Source organism: Meles meles, chromosome 2, assembly GCF_922984935.1.
Source record: "Meles meles chromosome 2, mMelMel3.1 paternal haplotype, whole genome shotgun sequence".
Classification (NCBI taxonomy): domain Eukaryota; kingdom Metazoa; phylum Chordata; class Mammalia; order Carnivora; family Mustelidae; genus Meles; species Meles meles.
Genome location: NC_060067.1, coordinates 171,145,655 through 171,166,231, shown reverse-complemented (window position 1 = coordinate 171,166,231; position 20,577 = coordinate 171,145,655). Strand labels below are relative to the sequence as shown.

At 38.4% G+C, this 20,577-nt stretch overlaps 1 protein-coding gene across 7 annotated transcripts in view; it reads right to left on the bottom strand.

The window, feature by feature from the left end:
• Nucleotides 1–10,616: 10,616 nt before the first annotated feature.
• Nucleotides 10,617–20,577, bottom strand: part of RNF170 (ring finger protein 170) — a 45,921-nt gene continuing 35,960 nt past the window's right edge. For all 7 annotated transcript variants that reach the window (XM_045997883.1, XM_045997880.1, XM_045997878.1 and 4 more), the window contains 2 exons: nucleotides 17,920–18,030; nucleotides 10,617–13,507 (listed from right to left, as the gene is read on the bottom strand). In XM_045997883.1, the coding sequence (XP_045853839.1) occupies nucleotides 13,238–13,507; nucleotides 17,920–18,030 (381 nt within the window). In that variant the 3' untranslated portion in view covers nucleotides 10,617–13,237. The remainder of the gene's footprint in view (nucleotides 13,508–17,919; nucleotides 18,031–20,577) is intronic.

Here is a 20,577-nt window from a genome sequence, read left to right as displayed (position 1 = left end):
TCAGTGAAACTTCGCGGATCCCTTTCCCACATCGCCAGTTTTTATCCCCTGACCTGTCGCTGCAGGTATAACAAAGGCTCTTGAGAGCTCAGGCGCCAGAATTTTAGCAATGAAAGAAGACACCCAGTCTCTTCTGAAGGCACCTACTGCTGTAGTGTTTTGCACGTGCTGTTGGAAATCATGAACTGCTGCGGCTGTTTTCCCACCATCTGCCTCCTGTTGCGTGCCCCTCCCCTCTGTGTAGGTCAGAGCCTGGAAATCTGGATAGCAGGCTGTTGACAAACTCCATGGCTCTGTTATACTCTTCCTGATCCACTCCCCCCCCCCCCCCCCCCCCCCCGGCTCCCGGTAAATCCTGATGTTTCCCCAGGGTTCCATCCTCTGCCCTCTTCTGACTCTAAATACCCTGCTGCTTGAATTCAATAAAATGCTATGATTTCCTAAATCTTCTATTTCTTATGTAAATTTTTCTGCCTTCCGATTACCATCGGTGTATTATCTATTCATTTGCTTAAACCGGAAACCTTAGTTTTCTTTCTCGCCCTCTACAGGCGTTTGAATGGCCAGGATAATTGTATAGAGTAAGTAAATACTTATTAAATCCACCCCTCTCCATCTGTCTTTTAATTGTTCTTGATCAGGCCCTCAGACGAACGCAACAACCCCTGACCATCTCCAGTTTTGCCTCTCCAGTCTTTCCTCCATATTAAGTAATTGTCATATACCTGTTCGCATCATTCAGAAGCTACCTCCTCTACTGGATAAAATCCAGACTTCTAATAGTGAGTCATAAAGTCCTTGAGGACCAGCTACCTCTACTTTTTCACCATCATCTCCACCCACTTGTCTTTAACTCTTTCCTAGTATTCGAATTTACACAGGACAGGCATTCTCCTGGCTTCCGTAAATAGGCTGTTTTCCCTTAGCTTAAAATGCCTTTCTCTGGCCTTTCCACCTTCACAATGTGACCTCAGTGGTTATGTTTCCTAACAAGCTTTCCAAAATTATCCTCTTTTTCTTAAACTGCCCAACTTGGGCATCTCTGTTGCTCCAATGAAAACCTGCACTTAACCTCTCTATATGATTTTGAACCATACTGTAATATGTGTCCTTGTCTCACTTCATGAACTAAGATCCTGTTGAGGAGGAGGACTTTGTCTTACTTAGCCTTGTAACCCCATCAGCTTGCAGTGTCTGGCATAAATTAAGTATCTAGAAAATGTCTGTTAAATCAAACTTTGTGCCTAAAATAATTTCAGAGCCATATCCCTTTACCAAATACTAAAATAATTTATTTTCTTAGCATTTCTAGGGATACACAGGCAGTAAATTTCTCCGTGGTTTGCTGTCAGTAAGGATCAGAATGTGATAACTGCTTGTGAACTGAAAAGTATATTTTAACTAAGAGTTCACTGAAATTCTTTACTCATCAATAGATTCAGCAAATATTTACTAAACATTTGCTAGGTTCTAGGGGCTTGGGACGCATGTGAATAAGACAAAGGTTTCTGCCCACCAAAGTGGGGGGTTTGGGGGATAGGGAAGGAAAAAAATGAAACAAGATGGGATAGGGAGGGAGACAAACCATAAGAGACTCAATCTCACAAAACAAATTGAGGGTTGCGGGGGGCAAAGGGGATAGGGAGAGGGTGGTTGGGTTATGGACATTGGGGAAAGTATGTGCTATGGTGAGTGCTGTGACATGTGTAAACCTGGCAATTCACAGACCTGTACCCCTGGGGCTAATAATACATTTTATGTTAATAAAAAATTTTTAAAAATTTCTGCCCTCATGGACCTAATATTCTAGTGGAGGTTGGAGGAGGCAGACAGAGAACATACGACCATATGTCATATTAAAAGATGAAAAGAGCTCTGTGGTTGTAGGGGATTGCAATTTTAAATACGATGGTTAGGATATGCCTAATAGAGGAAGTAACTCGAGCTAAGATTTGGAATGGGCAAGAGTTAGCTAGGAGGATATCTGTGGGAAGAACCTTGCAGGCAGAGGGAAGGCTAAGGCAAAACTCCTGAGGCTCAGTGTCCCCAGCCTATACAAAGAACAGTAAAGGGGCCTGTGTGGCTGGAACAGACTGAGCTGGGCTGGGCAGGGAGATGAAGATGACAAATATAAAGCCAGGGTAAACAGGATGAGGTCATGCAGGGACTGGTAAGCTAGTGTAAGGACTTTTGACTGACTCTGAGATGGACAACATACTTTAAGCAGAGTAGTGATCCAGTGTTTTAAAGCAATCACTCTGCTGTGTTGAATATAGATAACAGGGGCATCTTAGAGGCAGGGAGACTGCCTGGTAGGCAGGCTTCTGTGACAATGCAGGTGAGAGATGATGGCTTACACCTGGGTGGTAACAATGAAGGAGTAAGAAGTGATCTTGTCTTCTCCCTTTTTCCCCTTCCATTTCTTTATTAACCATTATTGAGCAGATGGCAGGCATTATGCTAGGTCTTGCTCTTGGTGAGCAAGATTAACAGTGCCTCTCTTCACAGAGCTTATCCTAGTGAGGGAAGACAGACCAAAAAAAATGTGAATAAAATCACATTGTGCTTGGGTGCCTGGGTGGCTCAGTTGGTTAACCATCTGCCTTCAGCTCAGATCATGATCCCAGGATCCTGGGATCAAGCCCAGCATCAGGCTCCCTGCTCAGTGGGAAGCAAGCTTCTCCCTCTCCCACTCCCGCTGCTTGTATTCCCTCTCTTGCGGTGTCTCCCTCAGTCAAATAAATAAAATCTTTTAAAAATAATAATATTGGGGGCGCCTGGGTAGCTCAGTGGTTTAAGCCTCTGCCTTCCGCCCAGATCATGATCTCAGGGTCCTGGGATCGAGCCCCGCATCGGGCTCTCTGCTTGGCAGGGAGCCTGCTTCCTCCTCTCTTTCTCTCTCTCTGCCTACTTGTGATTTCTTTCTGTCAAATAAATAAAATCTTTAAAAAATAATAATAATAATAATATTGTGCTGAGATGCCTGAATACATTAGAATGTTATAAGGGTTAATGAGGTTAGAGGAAGGCTAACTTACTTTAGTTTGGGTAGTTAGGTTGTCAGAGACATGAACATTTTGCTGAGGACCAAAGAATGGAAAAAATCTAGTAATAGGGGCGCCTGGGTGGCTCAGTGAGTTAAGCCTCTGCTTTCGGCTTGGGTCATGATCTCAGGGCGCTGGGATTGAGTCCCACATCGGGCTCTCTGCTCAGTGGGGAGCCTGCTTCCCCCACTCTCTGCCTGCCTCTCTGCCTACTTGTGATCTCTGTCTGTCAAATAAATAAAATCTTTAAAAAATAAAAATCTAGTAATAAAAGAATGAAAATGGGGAGGCCAGGAGGAGCATTCTCCATACAGGGAGTGTGTACGAAGGCCCTGTGGCAGTAGTGAGTTTCGTATTTTCTGGGAACTGAATGGAGGCTGGGATGTAGACCTAGGGAGCCAGGGAAAAAGGACATGAAGTGAGGTTGAAGTAGGTGATTTTAAATGCAGTAGGAAGCTAATGAACCTTTTTAGGCAGTGGAGAGACGTGACATTTTTAAGCATCATTCTGGCTATTAGCTGAAGAATTTATCAGAGGGGCAGCAGTGCACGTGAGTTGCAGACCATTTAAGAGGCCACTGCAGGCAAGTAACACAGGGTGGTAATTTGGCAGTGGAGATGGAATGACCAGGATATGAGAGTAGTTGGAGGTAGAAATGTCAAGGCTTGGTGCTGACAGATGGATGTGAGAATGAGGAAGAGAGAGGAATCAAGGTATTAAGGTTGATTTGTACTTGAATTTCTGGCTTGAGCATTTAGATGGAGGGATGGTAGTACCTTTTACCAAAATGCAGATGGCCTTTAAAAAAGAAGAGAGCTATATACCCCTCACCAAACAGAGGACTTGCAGGATGGGAGCAATTTATGAAGTGGGGTCATAAGCTCTGGGAGTGTAGGACTAGGGAATGTCGGAAGAGAAAGAATGTATGAAAGTGTGCAGAGGTTGGTAATGCAAGCCACTAAAGAAACATGCAAGGATCACCAACCAGTGCAGAGCACGCTTTTGAGGTCTATGATAATTTTTAATCCACTTAGAGTGGAACTAGTCAATTTCATTATTTGGTTGGGTTTCCCTCAGTGAAATTCTCTTCTTCACTCCCCTTTTATCTGTTTTCTTTCTTCCAGCTATCCGTAACTTGGAAGTGAAATCTACATTTTTATTATTTATTGAAAATAATCCTAATGTTTCCTTACTCTGAAATGGTAAATTTACTGATCAAGTAAATTGCCTATACTTTTAAAAATGTTACTTGAACTGAATGTTGCATTTTTCTAAAACACCCCCCAAATTAAATTTTCACTCTGTGTGGGCTACAAATTAATTTCTTAATAGAAATGAAGTTAGAATAGAAATTTCTTAATAGAAGTATAATTTCCACTTTCTCTAAACAAATTTACACTCATTGTCTGTTTTTCTTCTCTCCCTTGCCTGTTTCTTCTCAACATTTCATAAGACTCAAAGAACTATTCTCTACTTGTCAAGGGGTGACTGCCAGGAACATTTACTTTCAAAGATGATAATCTGCTTTTTTAACAATCCAAATGTCCATTGTGGTACAGTCATACAAAGGAATACTATACAGCAATCAAAATAAAGAAGTTGTAACCCACAACAATATGGATGGTTCCTACCTAATGTCGAAGAAGTCACGCAAAAGCAAATATAGGATCCTATTTTTTTAAAGAGTAAAAAAGGTAAGTAAAAGTCAGAAGAAGTTACTTTGGGGTAGAGAGGCAACGACAGGGGCCTTACAGGATAGTGGTAATGTGTCTTTTGACAGAGGCGATAGTTAAACACTGTGTTCACTTTATGATAATTCATCATCTGATCCTGATGATTTAGAAAATCTCTGGTGTAAGTACACTGAGGTTTGCTGGAGGGGAGGTGGGTGGAGGGATAGGGTAAATGGGATGGGCATTAAGGAGATCACCTGATGTAATGAGCACTGGGTGTTATATGCAACTGATGAATCACTAAATTCTATGTCTGAAACCATTATACACTATTTGTTAAATTGAATTTAAATAAAAAATTTTTTTAAATCCCTGGTGTTTATTCTACTTTAATAAAATAGTTTACTATGCAAACAAGGGCTATACAAGATAGGCAAAATTGCCTTTCTTTTACAAAACAGGAGAGATGTTTATATACTCATTTGATCTCTTCATTTGGTCCCTTACATAAAGTGTCAAAAGAGAAAATATCTCTTAGCTTTATATGCCCATCTAAGGGAATGAGAATAAATAGGGGTAAATTGAGGAAGGTTGGTTAGAAGTCTGATGTTTTTCAAAATCTTAAGAGACCAAGAGCTAATTTACTAACTAATAGACTTTTTAAGGAAATAGATTAATACAGGTTTTAAGGGACAAAAAAGAAAATGTAACCCTTGAAAGGGTAAGTTCTGTCAATTATTCAAGAAGGGAAAACTGTCTTGTTGGATAAACTGGAAAAAAACAAGCTACTTATTTTGATGTAGGAGAGGGATAAGAACTAAAGAATTTAAACTCACTAATATCTAATAGCTCAGATTTTAATTTCTATCCAACTATGCTCTTTTTTCTATAAACAACTTTTTTTAAAGATTTTATTTATTTATTTATTTGACAGCGGAGAGAGAGAGAGAGAGAGAGATCACAAGTAGGCAGAGAGGCAGGCAGAGAGAGAGAGAGAGGGAAGCAGGCTCCCCGCCGAGCAGAGAGCCCCATGAGGGGCTCGATCCCGGGATCCTGGGATTATGACCCGAGCCGAAGGCAGAGGCTTTAACCCACTGAGCCACCCAGGTGCCCCTATAAACAACTTTTATTAAAAATATCCTAGCATTCATCCTCTCTGGCCCTCATTATTCTTATCTATAGAGTAAAGCTATGGGACTAAATTAAGAATTCTTAATTCGGAATCCATGAATGGCCAGGTCTTTGAATCATCTGAAAATGAAAGAAAATTATACATACATGTGTATATGTGCATTTTTCTGGGGAGCTATCTATAGCTTTCATCTGGTTTCCTAAGGTCCCTTCCAGTCTAATATTCTAGGATTAGTGAAACAAAGAGTAATTTTCATGTAGATATAAATTACAGGTTTTCTCTAAGACTGATTAGAAGGATTAGTGTTTTAATCTGAATGTCAGGTATTATTTTCTTGTGTTTTTTTTCTTCTCCAAGATTTATTTACTTATTTTAGAGAGAGAGCGGACAGAGGGGAAGAGAGAGAGAATCTTTTTTTTTTTTAAAGATTTTATTTATTTGACAGAGAGAGATCACAAGTAGATAGGCAGGCAGAGAGAGAGAGAGAGGGAAGCAGGCCCCCGCTGAGCAGAGAGCCCAATGCGGGACTCGATCCCAGGACCCCGAGATCATGACCTGAGCCGAAGGCAGCGGCTTAACCCACTGAGCCACCCAGGCGCCCGAGAGAGAGAATCATAAGCAGGCTTCTCACCTAGCATGAACCCTGACACACAGCTCAATCTCACAACCCTGAGATCATGACCTAAGCCACAGCCAAGAGTCAGTCACTTAACTGACTGAGCCACCCAGGTGCCCCATGAATGTCCTGCATTTTTAAACACCTTTTCAAAATTTTGTTTTTAAACAAAATCCAAACTGTTAGATACCGGTTTTAAACATTGTTAGCCTTTAGCCCTCTCCTATGTCACATGTTATACTGCCTTCAAAAGGCCTACAGTTAAATACCACTAATCTGAAAGAGAGAATAAGGACCGTGTCCAAACATGTTCAGTGTTTCCAACTGGAAACTTTCCACATGTTTACTCCTCTTGTGCACCCTTCTGGGACATGGAACAAATCAGAGGATGCAGGTGGGTGGAGACAACAGTGACTGGTAACACCTCAAATTTGCTAGTAGGCAATGCTTAAAACAGATACTGATCCCATGAAGATGGTCTGGTTCTGAGAGAATAACAAAAGCTCAGTGTTTGTCTATTTCTTTAATAGTATCACCTCCTGTCAACAGCTCTTACAGCCCACTGGCCTGGTCCTGGGAAACTAAGTTTTATGGCCATAAAAAACTCAAGTGTCCTTTCCTATTCTGACCCATTCCCAGGTTTATTTGTTGCTGCTTAGCAAAAAAGGGCCTGTACATTACAAATGTACATTAGTACATTTAATACTTCAAAGAGGACTGAGGGAAGGTGTTGGTGCAAACATAAGGGCACCGATTCAGAAAAGAACATTTCAGCATCCCAAGAGAGGATAAAAACCATACAATCATTTCAATAGATGCAACAAAAGTATTTGACAAAGTACAATATCCATTCATGATAAAAACCCTCAACAGGGTTGAGGGTGGCTCAACCAGGGTGGCTCAGTGGGTTAAAGCCTCTGCCTTCGGCTCGGTCATGATCCCACGGTACTGGGCTCGAGCTCCACATCGGGCTCTCTGCTCAGTGGGGAGCCTGCTTCCCTCTCTCTCTCTGCCTGCTTGTGATCTCTGTCAAATGAATAAATAAAATCTTTAAAAAAAAAAAAAAGAAAAAACCCTCAACAAAGTAGGCTTGAGGGAACATATCTCAACATAATAAAGGCCATATATTAAAAACCCATAACTAACATCCTACTCAATGCTGAAAAGCTGAGAGCTTTCCCCCTACAGTCTGGAACAAGACAAGGATGTCTACTCTCACTTTCATTCAACATAGTACTGGAAGTACTATCCACAGAGATCAGACAAGAAAAATAAAAGGCATCCAGATTGGTAAGGAAAAAGGAAAACTTCCACTCTTTGCAGATGACATATAAGCAGAAAACTTAAAGACTCCAAAATACTACTAGAACTGATAAATGAATTCAGTAAGGTTATAAGATACAAAATCAGTATACAGAAATCCATAGCATTTCTTTTTTTTTTTTTTTTAAAGATTTTATTTATTTATTTGACAGAGAGAGAGATCACAAGTAGGCAGAGAGGCAGGCAGATAGAGAGGAGGAAGCAGGCTCCCCGTGGAGCAGAGAGCCCCATGCGGGGCTCGATCCCAGGACCCTGAGATCATGACCTGAGCCGAGGGCAGCGGCTTAATCCACTGAGCCACCCAGGCGCCCCATCCATAGCATTTCTAAGTACTAATAATGAAGTAGCAGAAAGAGAAATTAAGCAAATAAATCTATTTATATTTGCATCAAAAAGAATGAAATGTCTAGGAATAAATTTAACCAAGGAGGTGAAAAACCTGTACTTTGAAAACTATGAAACATTGATGAAACAAACTGAAGACAACAAAAATGGAAAGATATTCCATGTCATGGATTAGAAGAGCAAAAATACTTTTTAAAGATTTTATTTATTTATTTGACAGAGATCACAAGTAGGCAGAGAGGCAGGCAGAGAGAGAGGGGGAAGCAGGCTCCCCGCTGAGCAGAAAGCCCAATGTGGGGCTTGATCCCAGAACCCTGGGATCATGGCCTGAGCCAAAGGCAGAGGCTTAACTCATTGAGCCACCCAGGCGCCCCAGAAGAGCAAATATTTTTAAAATGTCTATACTGCCCAAAGTAATCTACAGATTCAATGCAACCCCTATGAAAATACCAACAGCATTTTTAAAGAACCAGAACAAATAATCTTGAAAGTTGTATGGAACCATATAAAACCCCAAACAGCCAAAGCAATCTTGAAAAAGACAAAACTGGAGGTATCATAATTCCAGACTTAAAAAATATACTGCAAAGCTATCATAAACAGTATGATACTGGCATAAAAACAGAATCACAGATTAATGGAGTAGAGAGCCAAGAAATAAACCCACGATTATATGGTCAATTAATCTTCAACAAAGGAGGCAAGAATATGCAATGGGAAAAAGACAGTCTCTTCAATAGTGTTGGGAAAACTGGACAGCTATGTGCAAAAGAATGAAACTAGACTACTTTCTGTCACCATACACAAAAATAAATTCAAAATGATTAAAACCTAAACATGAGACCTAAAACCATAAAAATCCTAGAAGAGAATAAGTAGGTGGGAGTCTCTCTGACAGCAGTTGTAGCAACATTTGTCTGGATAGGTCTCCTAGGGCAAGAAAAAAAGAAAACTTTTGGAACTCCATAAAAATAAAAAGCTTCTATGCAGCAAACAACAATAAAACAAACAAAAAAAAAACTACTGAATAGAAGAAATTTGCAAATGATATGTCTAATAAGGAGTTACTACCAAAGATATATAAAAAACTTCTACAACTGAACACCAAAAAAGCAAATAGTCTAATTACAAAATGGGCATAAGACATCAAGAGGCATTTCTCCAAAGAAGACATCCAGATAGCCAACAGACTGAAAAGATGCTCAAACATCACTGACCATCAAGAAAATGTAAATCAAAACTATAATGAGATGTTACCACCTCACACCTGTCAGAATGGCTAAAATCAAAAGTCTAAGAAACAAGTGTTGCTGAGGAAGTAGAGAAAAACAAACCCCCTTGCACTGCTGGTGGACAAGCAAACTGGTGCAGCCACTGTGAAAAACAGTATGGAATTACCATACGACCCAGTAATTCCACAACTGGGGTATTTACCCAAAGAAAATGAAAATACTAATTCGAAAAGATACACGCACCCCTATGTTTACTGCAGCATTATTTACAATGGCTAAGATATGGTAGCAGCCCAAATGTCCGTTGATAGATAAATGGATAAAGATGATGTGGTATAGATATATAATGGAATATTACTAGCCATAAAAAAGAATGAAATCTTGCCATTTGCAAAAACGTGGATGGATCTAGAACATATATTAAATGTACATTACAAATGTACATTTGGAATTAAGAAAAATACCACGATTTCATTCATATACGGAATTTAAGAAACAAAACAGAGAAAAAAGATAAAGAAGAAACCAGACTCTTAAATACTGGTGATGGGTGAGGAGATGGGTGGGGGGTTGGGTGAAATGGGTGAGGGGAATAAGAGCACACTTATCATGATGAGCACAGAGTAATGCACAGAATTGCTAAATCACTATATTGTATACCTGAAACTAATGTAACACTGTATATTAACTATACTGGAATTAAAATGTTTTAAAAATAAGTTTAAAAAAAGGCAACATTTCAGTTATCAAATATATACTCAAAAGAAATAGGGGTGGGGAATCAGGGTACAAGCCTAAATTCTAATTCCAGTTCCACCTTTATTCCCAGAATAGATTGCCCAGATTAAATAATATTCCTCAAAAACAAAAACATTTCTACTTTTTCAGTTTAAAATATCTAAGCATAGGGGCGCCTGGGTGGCGCAGTGGTTAAAGCCTCTGCCTTCGCTCAGGTCATGATGCCGGAGTCCTGGGATGGAGCCTTGCATCAGGCTCTCTGCTCAGCAGGGAGCCTGCCTTCTCCTCTCTCTCTCTCTGCCTGCCTCTCTGCCTACTTGTGATCTGTCTGTCGAATAAATTAAAATCTTTAAAAAAATAAATAAAATATCTAAGCATAATTAATTAGAAATGTGATGAGACACTGAATGTTCATTAGTGAAAAAGAAAGTCATTGTAACAATCATATTGAACACTATTTCAGGAGTTCTGAATTTTAAAGCAAACAATATTAAACAGGAATATAACACAAATTTTTCATTTTAGATATGTTGTTTTTATTCAAAAGAGTAATTGCTTGACAACCTACGTCACAAAGTTTGAACCAAACCACCAGTCCACCGAAAACAGCCCTGTGAGGTTTGTATCCGCACAGCCACAGGGACTGACAAAGTCCTTTAGTCCCTTGTTGCTCTCAAATGCTGAGAATTGTAGCTGAAACCACTGTTTTGGTGGACAGTTAGAATAATTGTTTCCACCATCTTGTTCCCCACACAGCTGCCCGAAGTTATCTTCTGCCCCTGGGGCTGGACCATCTGTTTTTGTGAAAGTTACAATATCACAGTTTACAAAAATCCAAATTGTTCCTTTGATTTATATTATCTAACTGAATCATAGAAGTATTACTACGATGTTTAGAACACTGATCGACTCTACTCACTTTAAATACTTTCTCAGATCTCTTTCACGTTTATTTTCAGTGATCAGTAAGGATGACATAATAAGCAGGCCAAAAACTCTGAGATGTCCACATGTTCCCTTCTCAGTTTAATAAGACTTCACATTATATAGCGTTTTTGTATGTTACAAAAGTTGGTAAAGTACACCCCTACAGGGAAAGTCTTAGACGGAATTCCCATTATTACAGTAAAATTGTAACTAGAAACGCGACACTTGAAGCAGAATACATGCAGAAAATTAAATCCTTTTTTAAAAAATGACATTGCTATAGCCCCACACCAAATTTGTAATTGGCAAAAAATCCATTTCTAATCTGGTAAATGGTGGCATAACAAAGTCAACTCATTAGCTTTTCAACTTGGTGATTGCAGCTGAAATGTTCCCTATGAAGCATGCCACCATACTGGACATTTGATTTGGAAGTGTAGAATTAAGATTCATGAAATCTTGATATGTAACCTTTCTAGACCCTTCCTCTTAGAATCACCTAAGTGATGCTACTCCAGTGTGTTCTGGAGACTTCCCAAGGATCCCAGTTTCTCTCTTGCTTCCCTTATTCATAACCTTCACATCTATTTGAATCCGTACTAACAAGTTCACTAAGAGTCTAATACCTGCTTAGTCACTTATTTCTGATGGCTTCAGACCAAACTTTCACCTGTAACATATGGGTTTCATCTATGAAAAGGAAGGCAATGCCCTGCCTTTTTCACACAACTGTCCTAAGGATAAGATGTCAAGTATGCGAGAAATCCTTTAATTATAATGTGCTATAATTAGGCATTACTGTTTTCTCTATGACAAGCAACAGCTTTGTCCTCCACCCAAATTAGAAAATACTGTTCTGGATATTCATTCAGCATCTTATTAATTGATGACTAACCTGATGAACTTGAGAGAACATAATAGATTTGGGTTTTCCCTCCATATCAATACATAACGAAGCTCGCTAATACATGAATGGACAGTATGACTATCAGTGACTGCAAGGTGACAGAACCAACACTGACCCCTTGGCATGGATTACCCTGCTGTCCACTCCACAGATGAGCAGTGCCAGCTGAGGGAGTTAGGATTTGATACCACATGTGGTTTTGATTCTTCTAAAACAAAAAACTGCAGATGAGAGCGTTAGGTACTTATGTTGTAGCCATCAAAAAAAGCAAGATAACTTTCTTACTGAATTGCCTCAGACAACATTTGCTCATTCTGTGTTAGACCTGAGGAATTCGGGCTATATGCTGCCATCTAGGGATGGTATTACAAAAGTTTTCTGACAAGAGAAAACCAAACTTGTCCATTCTGTTGGACATAGCTCACTAGTAATTTCTCTTGTCAAATTTAAAGTGTTCCTATACCCCTCCCAAGGTCTTTGATGCTCATTGCCATGAAAATCTACTTTCCTCAGAAATGCATCAAACTTCTATGTGTTTGAAGTTTCACAGGAATTCCTGAAAAAAATTTCCCTTTACAAGTTATTTTATGTATTACTCCTATAAAAGTACCAAACTCTTGTTTAAATTTCACAACTGAGAAAATCATGTGTGCTGACTGCAGATAAATGTCTTGTATGTTAATTCTTCTATTGATTAAGAAGTGTCTTATAAACCAGAACATGAAATCAAATTATAAATTTCAAGTTCTTTCTTTCACTTTGAGCTCATAGCAAAAAACTCTATTAGGATGACAAAGCCTAACTGCTGCTAAGTGCATGAAACGTAGCTAGTACTAAAAGACACAGTGACTTTCCCCCAATATTGTACAACATTTTATTGTAACAAAAATAATTAGATGCATTTCATAGCAATATATTATCATATAGGTACACACTGAGAAGGATAATTGGATAAACTATAAAACAATATCTTACTATACATCCAATTAATCTAATTTTTGGAAAAAGAAAAACATATAAAATCATCCCTTTTATATAATTCTATAGTTTTTCCAGAGACTTTATAGACAACACAGAATCAAGATATAATCATAAATTATTATAATTCTAACCTTAATATTAGAACCTGTAATGTAAAAATTCCAGTCATATCTTGCTAGGCATTTGCCAAATGAAATCAAATGTTTGTCATACAGTGGTTTTAAGCTTGTAAAATAATATTCAAATGCTGTATACCGCCATCGGCCCTTCTGTCTGATTTCACACACTGGCTGAAATATTTTAGTAAACTCACATTTTTTCACCTGTTTAGTCTCTGTGTTATCACTTCTCGATACATAATAGAGATATAGATGAGCAACAGAAAGATGACAAAGAAATCATCTAGAAAGCCTAGAATTCCAAACAAGGCTTCAGGTACAAAATCTAGAGGTGATATAAGATAGAAAAAAGCTCCCATTAAACAAAGTATTATCCTGATGCGGAACATCCAGAAAAGGCCCCCGACTGAAAACATTTCCCTGAATGCATGCCTCAGTAAAGTGGGTAGATCCATAATTCTTTCCATAATCTGATAGGGAGAAGAACAAAATATGAGTAGTCATCTAATATGTCAGATAGCAAAATAATATAATTTTCTTACAATGTGCAAACTCGGTTAACATGAATTAATGAGTTTCATATATTTTGTAGTTACACATTTTATTTGAAAACAGCTCTTTGATAACTAGGTTCTTACACGATTGATCCTACTGCAGATAACTGAAAAGCAACTAAAATGTCAACAAACTTAAAATATAGGATATAGTGAGGTAACTCAAGTCCTCTCTAATTTGAATTAATAAAATAAACCAAATGAAGCACTTAGTGTATATAGGATTAGAGACTGAGGCTTGAGCTGGGTCTGGGCTTAAACTCAAAGTCAATCTTTTGGTAGTCAGGTGACCTGGGGGAAACTGGTTTAACCAAATTGAGATCCGACAACAACTAACCAAGCATGTGTCACAAGGGCTATTAAGAACTAAAAGAGATACAGTATACAATAGACATTTATAAATTGCCAGACAACATAGAAGTGGTATACTTTAAAGACACATTAACTTGGATGGCTTTGATAGTCTAAGAATAGCAATGAAACAGATTCCTTCCTAGGATGTTTATTTGGCTTAGCTTGAGTTGAAGCGAATTACTAACTGCCTCAAAGATTTTTGGAATACCAGACCCTATCTTTATGAAAATGATTAAGCTTCCAAATATGTACAAAAACATCAATTACCAGGTTTTTACATAAGTGAGCATAATTTTCACAGCTGAAATTTAACAAATTACATAAATTTTTGAAAATCGAGGCATTCAGAGAAATTGGACCCTTACACACTCCTGGTGGGAATGAACCACCTCTTTGGAAACAGTTTGGCAGTTCTTCTAAGTGTTAAACAGAATTATCATAATATCCAGCAATAATACCCAAGAGGAATGAAAACATAGGTCCACACAAAAACTGGTACACAAATATGAATGGAAGCATTATTCATAATAGCCAAAAAGTGTAAACAATTCCAATGTCCATCAACTGATGAATGGATAAACAAAATGTAATGTATCACTTGGCCATAAAAAGCAATGAAGTTCTGGTGTATATATCACAACATGGATGAACCTTGAAAAACCTATGCTAAGGGAAATAAGCCAGAGACAAAAGGCCATATATTATATGATCCCATTTCAATGAAATGAAATATCCAGACTAGCCCAATCTATAGAGGCAGAAAGTAAATTAGTAGTTACCAAGGACTGGGGAGAGGGGACAGGAAAGGGGAGAATGGGAAGGGATGCCAAAGCTTTTGGGATGATGAAAATATTCTAAAATTAGATTATAATAACTAGTTTATATTTACTCTGAATACACTAAAGAGCATTGAATTATATATTTTAGACAGGTTGCACTTCATGCTGTGTAAAATGCATCTAAATAAAGCTGTTAACAAACGAGTACTAGTATCTATTTGTATGATCTTGAGCAAGTTAGTTTACCCTCTGTCTGCAAATTTTGCATTTTCTTTGTGTAGTCTGTTTGGTTGTAGTAATGAACTACCATGACTTCTCAACATAACTTCTTTCACTATCTCATTTCTCAGGTATTGGTAGATACAGAGAAACTGATCAGAGGAAGAAAGTCACTTCCTGTGGTAATTCCACTGGGCACAGCTCAGTTCTAATTAACAATCCATATAATTACACTATGTCCAAGTATATATTTTGTTTGTTTCATGAGTGCCATGTAAGTAGAGAGGGAAGTGGAGACGAAAAGGGAAGAACTGAGCAAGTGATAAGGAAGCAGTTCTATAAACTCCACCAGGAGATCTTGTAAATCCTTTTTGGAAAACTGGTCACAAAAAACACAAAATGGTCTTTTTAGAATGAGTTCCTATGTTAACTTTCTATTCTTTATAGGAGAAACTTCACATTTAAAGCAAAACAGCTGCACAACTTTCACAAGTGTATGGTAAATTATTTTAAGTATTCTAGTGACCAGCCAGTATATCTTTTGAATACTTTTCTGTCCTTTATCAGAACTGTTCGTTCACTTCTCATATGGTATCACATATATATAAAATCTGTAATAAGTAGACAAGAAGTATGAAATGGGTTATTAAGAAATATCTGTATATTAATCACAATCTTGCTCCAACTTTGGATGAGGAAATATCAAAGTAAGAGCTAGAAGTCTCTATTATACTGTAATTTCATCACCTACCAGGACTTCTTACTCATCAAATATCTGACACCCACCAAAAATTAGTAACTGAGCAATGATATGCTTTCACACTTAAAAACAGGAATGAATATCTTAAAATGATTTTATTTTTAAGTTCAGTGGTAGGTCTTGAATTTGGAACATGCTTATTTTCAAAGAATCATCCTCTAGATGTCACTGGAGGATATGTAAAAAAAAAAAAAAAAAGAGTTGCTGGATGAAAAAGAAGAGGCCCCCGGATAACTGTGGGTCCGGGACACCAGTGATTGGATTAAGTTTTCTTTTTGTTTAGACATCTAGAAGATTTACCTTTATCCACAACAGTTGAAACTGTATGCCCTTCAATATCAACACCACATATCAGAAATACGTGCGAGGAAGCACGAGAGCACACAAGTATTTAGTACTGAAGCACTTTAATAGCCAATATTCTTGGCTGACAGTAGTAGTATCAACTCTTAAAGATAACTCATGAATTTATTCAACAAATATTAAGGGCCTACTGTATACTAGGCACTGAAACTGGCGATGAGAATATAGCAGTGAATATATACGTACATTCCTTGCCCTCATGAAGCTTTTAGTCTACTGAGAGAAAGATAATGAACAAGATTTGAGTATAGTTTGTGACAAATGCTACAAAAGAATGGTGCAGAGGACAGTGATAGAGGATACCTTAGTTGATCAGAGAAAGCCTCTCTTAGGAAGGTCTATTTAAGAACGACCTAAAGGATGAGAAGTCAGTCATGAGAAGAGCAGAGAGACAAGCATTCCCAACTGAGGGGTCATGTGTGAAGGCATTAAGATGGGAAGACTTCCGAGTGCGCTTCAAGAGCTGAAAGGAGGCTGGTGGAGGTGAGGCATTTTGGGTGAGGCCTGGGAGGCGGGAAACCAGGTCATGCAGGGCCTTGTAAGTACAGGAAGGAGTTGAAACATTATTCCAAAACACTGGAAGTTTTTTTTCTTCTTCATCTTCTTTTCCAAGATTTTATTTATTTACTTGACACACAGAGATCACAAGTAGGCAGAGAAGTAGGCAGAGAGAGAAAGGGGGAAGCAGGCTCCCTGCTGAGGACCCTGGACCCTGGGATCATGACCCAAGCTGAAGACAGAAACCTTAACCCACTGAGCCACCCAGGCACCCCCACTGGAAGTTTTAAAATACAAGAACATCATGGTCTTATGTTTTCAAAATATTACTCGGGCTCCTGTGCAGAGAAAAAAATCGCAGTGAAGAGGCTACTTGCAATTATCCTAAGCAAAAAAAGATGGTGGCTTAGGCTAGAATGATGGCTACAGACATAGGACATTTTTATGAGCTAAACATGAGAGGATCTCCCCAAATGAGAAAGAAATGATACAACTCATTTATATACCAGATGAGGAGAATGAGGGAAAGGAAGAAATCAAAACCGCTAAGTAAGATTGAGAAAAGAAAACACCAAGCTGAGTAGGGAAGCAATTTAATATCGTACATATCATGTTTGAGATGCCAGTGCAACATCCAAGCGGAGATGTAAGCCAAGCACTCAGACGTATGCTCTGATCTCAGAGGAGAGATGTAGGCTTTCCATATAAATTTGTACTTAGAATATTCTGATCTTTGAAGTACATACTTAGTCGTGCACACACTTCCGGAATTCTTTGTTAGATTTTGAAAAAACTGGAATAAGCCAATAAAATGTGATAGAGTTTTTTAATCTAACAAATGCCTTTTTTGGGGGGCAGGATGTCAATCGTAAAATTAATGTGTTCTTTAAAAATCAAATGTTTTTGAGTAACTAAAAGGACATAACAAAAAACCTCCCCAACACCTAGAGTTAGTTAGGGAAACATTTCAAAGAGAAAGCCCAGGGTAAATAAAAAAGTGGAAAACACAATTGTAAAACTCTCCAGAAGTTCTTAGTTGTAAGTTTCTCATCAGACAATCCCTATTTTAGATTTGCACATGAGTCAGTAATTTCACATTTCCCTCCAATTTTTTTTTCCCTGTAATCTCCTTCATAAAGACTCTTAATGCCTTTTTTTTTTTGAAGATAGAAAACTGTAGTCCTTGGGAAAGATTTAACTCAGTGATTGACGACAACGAGTAAGGTTAAAACTTTACCCAACACACATAAACAATGAGAATTTTTATAGGTAAAGAATACTTGTTGGTAAATATCACCTTACCGAAGAGAAGTATCATTATACTCTAATTTCGCACCTGCTATAACAATACTCACAGATCTGGGCTGCCCTGAGAATCTCCGGTTATAATCATTAATATCTTGACGCAATGATACAACCTCCTGAGATTGGTCATTTTCACCAAATACTGTTAGCAGTAAAGTCACCTGTATGTTACAAAAACAACACTGTTAGACTTTTCTGTAGCATTAATTTTTTTCATTTTGTGTTATTATTCAATAGAATGAGAAAAGCTTCTAAATTTATATTTCACTCATTTTATTTTTTTTCAGTTATTTCTTTAAATAAAAGCAACATGGGGAGGAAAGTAAGGTACCATTGCCTTATAATAAAATCCAATGTAAAATGTAATTTGAATTCCCATAAAAGCAAATGGGTACCTCAAGCAAACACTGGTTCTAATATTTTCCAGTTCACACTCGGGATAAAGTCAGTAATGCTCTGGGCTAACAAATGATGAGAAAATATTCATGAGCAAAGTAATATAAAAATATATGTTTATTATTGTGCGAGCGAAAAATTAGGGATGTGTTTTGTGATTAAAATCATTATTCTTCAACCTCACTGGTATTTGAAGTATCTTTGAACACTACCAAACATAATACAGAGATTAAGTTATGGCAGGAGCCCACTCTGAAGCACCCATCCCTACTATTATCAAAAAAGGTAATTTTTTTTTAAGATTTTTTTTATTTATTTGACAGACAGAGATCATAAGTAGGCAGAGGCAGGCAGAGAGAGAGAGAGGGAGTCAGGCTCCCCGCTGAGCAGAGAGCCCAATGCGGGGCTTGATCCCAGGACCCTTGGGACCATGACCTGAGCCAAAGGGAGAGGCTTTAACCCACTGAGCCACCCAGATGCCCCAAAAAAGGTAATTCTTGATACTAATATATAATGTAATACTTTTAACCTGGTTTCCTCTATGGTAGAAGTAAAGATACACAAGTGTCCCAGGACCATACTGAGGTAATCTTAAGATGACAGTATCTTGAAAAACAAGTACATTTAAAAATATATCAATGCCTAAAGAAATGGTCACTGTGTGAGGAGATAAAAATGGGAAGATTTAGGTTTAAATCATCTAGCTGTTTTTATCCTTCCTCAGTTCAGCTGTAAAACCAGGCCTTCCCACTACTCAGATGCTTTCCAAACAGCCAAGCAAAGGAGTGATGAAGAGCAAGGTGGCAGGAAAGCAGGTACACAGCCTCTTTTCACAAATTTGCGAATAAAAATGCACCTTGCAATGAATAGTAAGTGAGCACTTACTGTGGGCCAGGCACTGTACTACAAGCTACATGGACCCCAGAACCGAAGACATAGCCCTGCCCCTTGCCAACTACAACACCCAAGATGGAAGGGGAGGCAGACCTGTTACAAGTTGCTTGAGAGTATTGCTTGAGAATAAGGACTTCTGCCTGGGGTGCCCAGAAAGCTGGAAACCTAAGCTGGCCCTTAAAGTGCAGCTCGGGCCACTGGTATATAAGTGTATGCGTTCAGGAAGAGAAGTGGTGAGCATGGTGCAGTCAGGTGCAGCTGCCCGAGTACTGCATCAGCGAACAGGGTGGGGAACGGGTACCTGCCACCTGTCCTACTTCCAGGATGAATTCTTCTATAGTTACGGAAACAATTTTATCTCTACCCTTCTGGACTCTAGCAATTTATGGGTGGTCAAAAGGATATCACCTGTATATATATATTTCATATATACCCTATGAAAAGCCATAGATAGAGCCAAGAAGAGGGGACAGGTGGTGGAACTAATTCTTTAATGTTAGACCTATGGCCTAGTCTCAGTATTGCTGGCAGATGGCTAACGATTATGAGAAGTGGTATTAGCAAATAAATTTCACTGGTGATGGACTTATTTCATATAATCAAATCAGCCAGAGAAGCAGTACAAACAACATCAACAACAACAAAAAAACTCCACCAATTTTCCTCCTGCCATGTGATACAAAGTCAAATGTGAAAGAGGCAGAATTTGGGAATGTAGAAGCAAGGGGGAAAGAAGATAAAGCCGTGAACTTCCCTCTCCACACCACAAAATGAGGCAGTGATGGGGGTGAGTGGATAGCCAGAACAAGGCTGAAAGGGTATGTGTGTCTGTGTGTGACAATACATGCTATATGGTTTTTTTTTCATATAAAGTCCAAAAATCAGACAAAACTAGACAGTAATCTTAGAGATGCATGCTAAGGTAATAAACCATTAAAGAAAGTCAAGGAAATGCTTATCACAGAAGTCAAATAGTAGTTGCCTCTAGGAGAGGAAGGAGGGGTTGGAGATTTGGTCCTGAGGAGGCTTCTGGGGGCTGTTGGCCAGTTCCTATTTCTTTATCTGAGTGGTGATTATTGAAGTGTTGCTTTGTGATAATTCAATGAGCAGTATTTCTATGTTTTGTGTGCTTTTCTATATGTCTGTTATAGTTTACAAAGAATTTTAGAAAAATTGTTGCCTTTTCTACCATTTTGTTTCATTTTTTGGTCTCCATGAGTTTATGCCTTTACAAAATGTCCTGTTCTTTTAATGGGGTGGCCAAGCAAAAGTAAATACATGTATTCAATTTGACATCTTTACTTGAAAGCTCTCTATCCTTTCTGGACTTCACCTTGCACAGTGGAAGACTTCCTAAGGAGCTGCTATCTTTTTACGTGTTCATAACTGATTAGTAGAAAGGTAGGTATTTATTTTAA